Source organism: Gymnodraco acuticeps, unplaced genomic scaffold (assembly GCF_902827175.1).
Source record: "Gymnodraco acuticeps unplaced genomic scaffold, fGymAcu1.1, whole genome shotgun sequence".
NCBI classification, from domain to species: Eukaryota; Metazoa; Chordata; class Actinopteri; order Perciformes; family Bathydraconidae; genus Gymnodraco; species Gymnodraco acuticeps.
The window spans coordinates 1,523,006-1,533,945 of NW_022989843.1; the positions used below are offsets into that span (position 1 = coordinate 1,523,006).

The 10,940-nt window shown below is 40.4% G+C and overlaps 1 protein-coding gene across 2 annotated transcripts in view; it reads right to left on the reverse strand.

The window, feature by feature from the left end:
* The window catches only part of LOC117560927 (transducin-like enhancer protein 4), a 30,557-nt gene extending 20,738 nt beyond the window's left edge, over positions 1–9,819 (reverse strand). For both annotated transcript variants that reach the window (XM_034238069.1, XM_034238059.1), the window contains exons 1-4: positions 9,125–9,819; positions 8,594–8,679; positions 6,864–6,927; positions 6,728–6,772 (exon numbers count right to left, since the gene is read on the reverse strand). In XM_034238069.1, the coding sequence (XP_034093960.1) occupies positions 6,728–6,772; positions 6,864–6,927; positions 8,594–8,679; positions 9,125–9,169 (240 nt within the window). In that variant the 5' untranslated portion in view covers positions 9,170–9,819. The remainder of the gene's footprint in view (positions 1–6,727; positions 6,773–6,863; positions 6,928–8,593; positions 8,680–9,124) is intronic.
* Between the last annotated feature and the right edge of the window lie 1,121 nt (positions 9,820–10,940).

Genomic DNA, 10,940 nt, shown 5'->3' on the forward strand with positions numbered 1-10,940 from the left:
CATTCATACACACCGGGGAGCTGCCCGGTACATATTAGTCTCTGGGAAACTTCACTGTTTATTAGTTGGTTGGGGTTTAGTGCCTTGCTCAGGGGTATCCAGTGTGATGTGTTGAGGACAAATAAGGCCATGCTCTGTATTTGCACCCTAACAAGTGAATGAAAAAAAACAGCTTCCTCTCTGACTGTTGAAGGACACAGTGAACGGACGGTAGACAGCTACAGAGGTGAGGATCGGTTGGGAGATGTTACCATATCTGCTTGGACACTTCGCTGCAACATCATCATACTCCCAAAGATGGCTCTGTAGCACAAGTATTTGGGGGCAATGTATACCCCTATGAAAAAGCTGACAGGAAGTAAGGAGGAAGACGGGGTGGGGTTTCATTTCATTTGGTTATTGCCTTGATGTAGTATTGACATTTTACATTGTGTATTGTTTACTACACCAAACATTACTTAATTTTGACATAAAGTAATGCAAACTTCCTGCTCTCTGTTTAAAGACATTTGTATCTGGTAATTATCTACCAAGTTATTATAACAACACATCATACAATACAATACCATGGATTTTGTAGTGATTTAAATTTGAGCTGAAACAATCAATGGAAAATGCAATGCTAGATTAATAATTATTGTAACGATATGATTTAATCACAAGCTTCAACATATAACATGTGGATATTTTCTATTTATTTTATGATTCTTTACTTTTGTTAAGGAACAAGTCACCATTTGATCAATCAAAACAGATGTTAAAAAGTTACTTTATATTACAAAAATCATCAGTTGCACAAATGAATTACTTCAAAGCACAACATACTTTTGAAAGACTGTCAGATATACACACACTGTGTAAAAATAACAACTCTAAAGCTGTAATGTAAAGATACGGATCTCCATTAACAACTACAACTACACGCTGAACCTCCAATCGATTCGTTTTGAAGAATTGACCCTGAGGTTTTGGCACAGACAAAAACACAAAAGCACTGGAGCAGAAAAGGAAATGGAGATGCTTTTCTACGAGGCAACACAACCAATTTCAGGTGACATTTTACATCAATGGCAGACAATCGTGAATGCCGGACAGAGTGCAGGAGATGTCAGCCTGTTCAGCCAACATGTCTGTTCACACTACAGAGACCAAGGAGAGAAAACAAAAGTAATCCTGGCTTGTTTAAACCTAGAGATTTTTTTCCTTCAGCAAGCATACCTCGACTTCGACCTGTACCTGTCACCGTCTCCACAGTGAATAAATAACAAGAAACGACGTGCCAGAGAGTCCTCTAAGGTTAGGACTCAAACTCTGTTTGATTCATGGAGCTTATTGCTAGATGAAAGGACTGTGTGGTCACATAAACCCTGGTAACCTCAAAGGCCAGATCATGTGCGCTGAATTTCTGCGACCCTCTGTGTGAGTTGCTGGAGAAAATGCTCCTTCGGTTAAAAAAAGAGAAAAGTCAGTGAGCAACTGTACAACATCAAGCTTCTTATTTTGTGGTTTGCCCCTTGTGATCAGATCAACGACATGCAATAAATGGCGTGATCTGCCTTTTGAGGAGAGAAAAATAGGGCTATTACAGAGCTCGCCACTGAATATGCTTTCATTGTTTACCTGAGAGCACCTACTTGCTATCTTTTAGCTTCTTGGACTACGGTACTCTCTTTGTGATGACAGCATAAGATCCCAGCAATAACAACTGATCACCAAACATGTTGCCAAAAGAAAGGAAACAACAGCTCAAATACTCTCCCTTTAACTCCTAACAACAAAGACATTAGATCAGCCAGGAGCCTTGAGTCAGATGGGTCAGATAGAAGATCAAATGTCCATCTCACCATCAGCACCACTTTTCACCACCAGCTAATACACCCTAATGGACCCCACCATATAAAGGCTGAACTCCTTTGTGACTGTCTGTGAGTGGGTGTGTGAAAGACACCACTTCATAGGTAGGTAAGAACGGAGAGGAAAAAACAAAGGATGCTATGCAGACAGCTATACAGACAATGCAAGCTTCAGAATGAGTGCTTAATGAAGATTATGCAGTATTTATTAACCTTATTAAGGTTTAAAATAAACCCTCTCTTCCCCCTACCATGAGGGTCAGTCGTGGAGTCTTAATTGACTGTAATAAAACATTGAGTCTTGATATAATCAGTAGCGTGGCGTGGGAAAAAAATTAGGGGAAGCCAATAATACGTCCTTTCTTTTGGGTCGGGGGTGTGGTGGTCAATGTAATAACGTAACCAGATGAGTGATTACAGCACCCGGTATCATTTTACACACATTTGTATCATACAGATGCAGGACTTACACACGCCTGTTATCTAACCGACAGGTCCGCACGTACTCTCCAGCCCAAACTCTAATAAGCATTAATTCACAAACTAAATCAGGAGACCTTTAACGTTTTACGTCCGATTTGCTCCTTTGTTCCTCGCTGTACACAGCTCCAGTTTGGGCATCGGCCTGTCATCAGATTGTATTTGTTGTTGCTGCTGTAGCGGAAGTTTAATACAATTATTTTTGATTAAATACTCCAAATCTCCACCCTCCATAATTGCACTTGCTTCAGTTGCTTGCTACTTTCTAACGGCGGTCAGAGTGGTGCAGTGACGCTATCTATATTCTATCGATTAGAGTTATGATTTAAAAATTATAAAAGTAGGGTAGACATGTGGATATTATCCGACTGAACACAACGTGCATTTATCTAACAGGTTCGTTTTCCACTGACCTTATTTCCAGCTATTTTCCAAAATCCTATGGAGAACTCCCATTGCTTTTGTTGTCGAGGGAACCCGAGCGCAGCTTACTTCCGGGTTTTAGGATGTGTCACTGCAACACTAAGTTGATGCGATTTGATTGGATTATGAGGCAAGGGAAGCCAGCCGCCTCTGGCTTCCCTTGGCATGGCCCTGACCAATCACAGGTTGGCAGGGGCATGACGTGAGCCTCATCTGATTGGTCAATCCCTCCATTTTTTTTTCACCAAGGGAAGCCAATTTCGGCTGGCCTCCTCTCGCAACAGAGAGTGCAATCTACCATAACATGTAGAGGGGCGCTGTTTCACTATTTGTAAAATACTCAATGAGAATAGGGGAGAGACGGGCCGGCAGCAACACACAGCACCGAAAACTTACCGAAACCAAACGAAGTGTTTTTATTTATTTATTAAAATTATAACTACAATCCGAAAAAACAGGGGAAGCCTGGCTTCCCTTGGCCTCCAGGAGAAAACGCCACTGGATATAATTAGCCAACATAAATAAAAACACAAATAAATATGCCAGTGGTTTTTTCTGGATTTTAATTACTTTACTTTATATCGATGTGTTACCAAATGTCCAAATTGCATGTCTATAGGTCGAAGAATCATTATTTTCCAGGCGGACACAGGGCAGAGAAGCTGGAGCTAACCGATAAAGTTAGCTCAACTTGTTCATCTGATATCTTAAAATCCAGACGTCCAATGAATACAAATTATTCATCTGATTAAAATATAGTTAAAAAGACCAAGATTTATTTTTTAAAGTACATTATATGACAGCTTCTGGCAGCTGGTTTTGTGCACCTTCATTATAATAACAAATGTATCTAGATTTGAAATCTATAGGAAACATTTAGGATAATGTAAGTACACAAATCAATAAATATAATAATATAGTAGTTCTTTAGACATTTTGATGTGTAAATGTTAAACAGTATATCTTTAACAGCTACATGAATATAACCAGTCAAAAAAGGCACTACACCAAGCCAACAATTGTCCGTCACATCCATAGAACTGCAACTTGTCTTTGGTTTATTTTGGGACAAGATACAAAGATGTAGGTAATCAGTGTGCTTTATATGTGCGTAGGCCCAACCTAAAAAATGCATCGCCTTATTCTCCTCCAATCCGCCACAATTTCACCCTCATGTACATTCAGAAGTTACATTTAAAGTAAAATCTTAATCTGTTTGTTAATACTTTACATTTGTAAAATATCAGTAAATAAGTTATTTAAAATAATATTTTTTGTAATTCAGAGGTTTCAGTGAGATTTTAATCTTGTTTCTAACTGCATTTTCTAGAAGTAAGACATTACGTGACCAAAATCCTCAAAATGAAACAAATGTCTCCCTATCCGCCGCTGTAAAATGAGTTGTCAGACCTTGTTGAAAACACTGTCGGTCTTCAGTATCAAAACGTCTTATTACTTCCTTCCTTCACCATTTTCTCATTCCTCCTCCTTCCCTTTTTCTCCCAATCCTTCGCTTGCTTTATTTCTCTTTCAGCCTTGCTAATTTGCAATTGATTAGCTGTCCTCTGGCAGCTCAGTCCCATGCTCTACATCCCTCGTACGATCTTCCCGCCTTATCCCTCCTCTCCTCCTTCTCCCCACTCTCTGCCTCCCTGTCCGTCCTCTCCTCCTATGAGTCAATTTCTCTTTAACGAGTGCACCAAAGCCCCTCTGTGTAAATAAAACAGAGCAGAGCCAAAAAATCAATGGGCCTATTACCCTCAGAAAATGCTAAACAAGCAATATTAGCAATTCACTTGGTAGTGGAGGTCGGCTGCCTTAATGGGACTGAGGCTCGACAACACCCCCCCCCCCTTCCCCGTCAATATCTCCACCACAACAACCCCCCTCCCCCCACCCCACCCCCTCATTCGGAATCCACTCAAAGAGCCACACACGTCGTACCATCATATCCGAGTCAGTGGACTGGATACACAATTAACGCCCATGCACACTCGTGTACCGGTTCACACAAACACAGCCTGCACAGCAAAATCATTTTCTACGAAGAGTCCCACCCACACACACACACACACACACACACACACACACACACACACACACACACACACACACACACACACACACACACACACACACACACACACACACACACACACACACACACACACACACACACACACACATACACACAACAGACACACACACTACAGACACACACAGACAGACAGACTGCTGGCAGAAATCAGGGATTCACCTTCCAAAACTGGTCCCTGACAGAAATCATTGGCCACCACACAAAGCCACAGGCCACATTTTATCTCTATTCATTTATTCTCCCTTCCCCCAAATAAACATACAGGTGTATGGACGCCAACCACACACACACACACACACACACACACACACACACACACACACACACACACACACACACACACACACACACACACACACACACACACACACACACACACACACACACACACACACACACACACACACACACACACCCTGACAGCAGCAGACGGCGGGATTTATAGTAGACACCCCCTGTTTCATCAGACAAGTCTGATTAGTGTGCCAGTAAAGTGCTGCATGTGTGTGTAAATCCACACACAGAAACACAAAGACCAACACACATACAATTAAAGGTCCACAATATATGAGCACATGCATACACACACAAAGCACACAAATACTGAACACACAACTAAATAAACAACTACATTGTGCATACAGACAAATATACAAAAACACACATACTAAGCAAACATGTACAGTATACATACAGGCTGTTAAACAGATACCTCGCCACACACCCCCACCCAAGAACACACACACAGCCACACACAGCAACAGAATATCATACACACAGCTAAACAAAGAGCAAGCATTTATCACTTCCTCTCATGCTCACAAACACACACACACACGACACACACCATTTCTCTGGAAATGAACGTGTAGCTGGTTAGCTGTGGCCCATTTAGCCTGGCAGCCCATGTGTGGTTAACACAGACATTTATGCTAATGACCTTCCACGTTTAAAAAAGGCAGCAGTAATATAAAGGCTCGTTAAAGGCCAAATCCTCGCTCACTCGAGACATTTTTCAGCCCATTTTCTCATTAAATTAAACTGACGACATCATTATCCACACGTTGAATTGCTATTCAACCTCACAAAGCGCACTAGCCCCAGTTTGGGCTTCTTGTTGTCTCCATTACATTCAAGCTAAGCATCCAGACTTCCTCAAAATAATTACCCGGGGATCTTTGAAAAAAACCCAGAAGGTTGTTTGATAAAACTGACCACTGCGCTGGAGGTATTTCCAGAATCTTCAAAGGCTCGTCTAACCATCTCTAATAAATAGTAAACATATGGCATCAGTAAGATACCCCGCTTTTAACCAAGTCTCAAGCTCTGAATGTGCTTCTTGATTTAGGCAGCCAAGATATTATATTTTCTAAAACACAAGCATTATATAAATGCACTATTGCCCACAGTACTGAATATATGTAAGTCGCTTTGATGTAATGTAATGTTAACATGTAATATCCCGATTTGTTATGGTCTTTACTTCTTAACTGTTAAAGTAAGTGTTAAACAACATTTGGGGATTTTCAAAAATCAACAGATGGATATTTTCACATATTTATAATGTGACACACCTCAGACCTAACACTTGAATATTACTATCACCAACATTTTTTTGAATAATAATATTAGAACTATTATATATTTATGTCTGGATGGGGCCTCAAAAAAGATGGCGGGACAACATGAGATATTTAAATATTGAAAACTGCCATCATGTGACTGCAATATGGGCTTTTCTTTCCTGTGATGACTTTGTACCAGTGGCGGTGATAAATACATGATATCCTTCCCATTTAAAAAAAAGCTACATTCCTCTGACGCCTACTAAAGTTTCACTTGCTTTAACATAAGAGTAACACACTTTTCCTACCTGTTTGTGCATCTCGATGTTGAGTCCATACGACATTTCATAGTACTAAAGAAAAACAAAGATCAATGTTAGGTCAAACAAACGTGTAAAACACACACATACACATAAAAACACACACATGGTCAACGGGACTCACCATGACATAGTGTCTCTGCATCTCAGTTTTATCACTGGCCAGTTTTTCACACTCCATTTTCAGACTGTAGGCAGAACGAAACATTGTGTTAGTGTTTAAAAGTGAAAGATTACAGAAAAACACCTACAATTATGAATGGATTCAAATGAGGATAGTCTACAAGATACATTACGTTCCAGGTTTTCTCACATGAAACAAAAAAATGCAATCCAGACAAATGATCTGCATATAACTGAGCCTGGAAGTGACTACAACATTTTAAAGTGTATTTAAAAATATGAGTGCAACAAAGAAAGACAAATAAGTTGCTTGGATGCCACCAGTTTCCCCTGCAGACACAGACACTTACTCAGCAGGTGCAGTGCAGTAATTAATGGATCAATAAACCACCACACAAACTTCATCATATATTCTTTACAGTGTGAGGGGATGCTCAAACTGCACCATCAACAAAAAGCAGACATATGAGGATCCGTTTTACAAGTGTGGTTACACAAAAGCCTAACTCTTCCAAACGTTGTCTTTTACTGGAAAGCCTCAACAAATTACAACAGCAAGCTTTTAACCGTGTAATCTATGAGACAATGGTCAGGTATACACTGTTGCAGGAAAAGTTAGGATGCTGACGAGCCAAATACAGACAAATTGAGGCATTTCTGCACGTGACAAAATATAAAATTATAGATTCAAATTAAACGACTTTAGATATACAGTGTTTTAACATGAACATTAATTTGAGCTTGATGATGAAGCATTTCTGACAGTTGTTTTTATCAACGAGAAGGTTGACAAAGTTACTCAGCTAACAATCTAAATAGCGACACGTTTCTTTTTACACAATATACATTTCAAAAAGCTTTTCTAGATATTTCAAACTATATTACATGTGACAGCTCAAAGAACGTTTCTTTACTTTCTTCTAAATAAATCCTGACTTCCATAAAAGGAGAGTACTCAAAAGAAACATTACGATTGCTATTCAGCTTGTACATATGACCAACTCTTTATTTGTTTTATTACCAAAGTGTCTCTCTGATATTTGGATTTCATGCATTTGCAGTTTGATCACAGTTTAACGCATGGAGCCAGCACTATTCTTGTTTCAGCTCATTCAGCTCAAGCATTGGTCAGCGCTGGTTCATCTCACCAGGTGATTGAGCAATAATTACAAAGAGGCCAGAAGTGGGCGATTATTATGCATTGGTATCAAGCGTATGGCTCTGCCTCCAAGCAATGTATTTCACACTTCATCATGTTGGGTAAAAAGGTATTTCACACCACTTGCGTTCGCAGAGCAAGACGTGCATGAGGTTGATGGGCTGTACCATGGTTACTCTCCAGTAATAGATGGAGCAAATGTTAAATGTGCCCCCATGTTGGATTGAGGGTTGGAAGACAATCCTTTCATGGGATCCCCAAATGGTTATTTACTTCAAACTAGAATGGTTTATTCCTCAATCAAATTCAGTTTTCTGTCTTGTAATTCATGTCGTTGCGTCATGCATTTCCCAAAACCTTTTGGTCACACTGTGATTCATACATGCCTAGTACAAAGGAGGTTGACATCACAGAAGTGACCATGCTCATTACAACATTTCCTCCACAATAGTTGCATGGACCCATAACAACATATTGAGCTCAATACAAAGTTGGAATGCTTCATGTGTATTTTTCCTGACTTTTGGAGGATGAGCATATTTTTCAATGACAAGTTCCATCCAAACTCTCACCTGTGATACTGGGCTTGCAGGAAGTGGAACTCCTCCTTGATCCGGTCGCAGGACTCAGTGACGGTGAACTTTAACGGCTGTCCCGGCTGGTGGGGGACCTCGACCCAAACCAAATGGCATACGGAGGGGAGGAGAGAGAGAGGAAGAACTGAGCCAACTTAGTTCAGTGTGACGACACAGACACACACATTTACACACACACACGCACACACACACACACACACACACACACACACACACACACACACACACACACACACACACACACACACACACACACACACACACACACACAACTGGATAACAAAAGGCTCCACTGTGATACGGATGGCCTTTTGGTTTCACTCAGTCTCTTTACACGTAAACCCACGCACACTCACAGACACACACAGCTGCAGCAGTTTGACAATGAGCGCAATTGTCCGGGCAAGCGCGCAGTGGCACGGAAACTTGATCTAAACTGATTACGCATCAGGCGCACGGCTGTTAATCTGCGCATAATGCCTTGGCTGATGCTGCTCCTTTACTTACCGGATGCCGTGCCGGGGGGTACATCTTGCTCAGATCTCGAATCATTAAAAATGTTTTGCAAAGTTCGTCTGCATAAACAAAAAAACAAATTGTGGGAGCAGGGATCTTTCACTGTGCGTAAAAGGTCAGTCACTGGCCGGTTAGCGGGTTAGGTGCAGGTTCCGTAAAGAAAGGAAACATCCTGAGACATTTGGCTGGCTGCCATGCTTTAAGACAGTATTTTAAAAGTCCATTCAATGTGAAAATCGAAGCAGCAGTTGTCTCGGTGTTCTCCAAGAATCTCCAGCGCGTTACTGCACGCGCGCAAAGCTTAATTATGTCTCTCTAAACTCACAACGATTTTCTACTAAGCGTCGACTTTTGACATATCGCGACCTTGCTTGTTCGCGAAAGAGCTTCTCCACGGCGTCCCGTGGTCACGCATTTATCGGTTAATTTCCTTCAGCCTCCGTTGATGTTGACATCCTCACACAGCACCGGCGCAGTGACCACCTCACAGACTGTACAGCCTGCCACCGCGAAGCCAAATTTAGAAGCAACCAGTCGTACGAGCGCAATTACATATTCACAACAATTATATGAGCCCGTAGCGTGACGTCGGGACGTGTAGTTTAATTCATATCAGTCGATAATAAGCACTACAGATGTGCGTCTGCTGTAAAGAACTACAACTTCCCAGCCATTCCGCGAAGCTCCCTGAGCCAATGGTGTGTGGTCTGCAGGAGGAGCGACCACTAAAGACAGCCAATAGAAACATATGAGTGTACAAACTGGACTCCATCCTCCTGCCAATCATCGATATGTTGTCCAATCAAATCCAACAGGAGGCAATTTATGCAGACTCCCCACGTGGGGGCTCAGTCTGGTACTAAAATATGTCACAAGGATTAATCTGGAAACTATCTGTTGATTTATGATTTTTTTTTATAGAGACTTCCAGGCAGGAGCAAGCATATGGCCCCGAGGTGTCTCATATTTGTCCTGTTTTTAATTGAATCACCTATTAAAACAGTCTGTTATTATGTCCACAGATTGCACTCACAACCCTGCAATTAAATTCTCATTGAGCTCCCCTCTTAGGTACTTCTGCCTGCTTGGATAGGATGTATACTGTATGATGCAGTAGGGGTAGACCAAATATTGTAAATACCTAATGAATTTACATTTTAATTATTATTAATCTTAAAAAGTGCAGTAAGGACAGCTCAACCCCCCTTTGTCTGAGGATATGTGTTGGAACATATTTTAAGAGGTCTTTTTAGACAAATGCACTAAAGTGTTACAAATTAAAGTCCTGCATAAAGCATTATCTTATGTTTCTATTGATATATCATGTTAATAGATGTTATATATAATGTAAACCAATTTAGCACCTTATTCTATTGTTGTTATTTTTGATGTATACAGTTACCTACATTTCTTCATTTCTTATTATTATAATATCTTACTCTTAATCTTGTGTTTCATGGTCTCTTATTGCTGTTGCTGCTATGACACCTGAATTTGCCTATGGGGATCAATAAAGGTTAACCTTATATTATCATAAAATACTTACTGTATTTTATGTTGCATTCATAGTCATAATTTGCTAAGAGACCAAGGCTTAACAAAATGAAATACATGTTGGTGAAGTAAGTAAAATCATTGCCTATGAATTTGCAGAAAATGGAAACATGAAAGTCTTGTAAAATGACTTAAAGGAGGATTACAATCATGACATTTGTGTTTAACCTGTCTACAGTAAATACAATAAAAACATATTGGTGAGTACATTTAAATAGTTATTACAATTAACATTAACTTCTCTCCTTCTCTC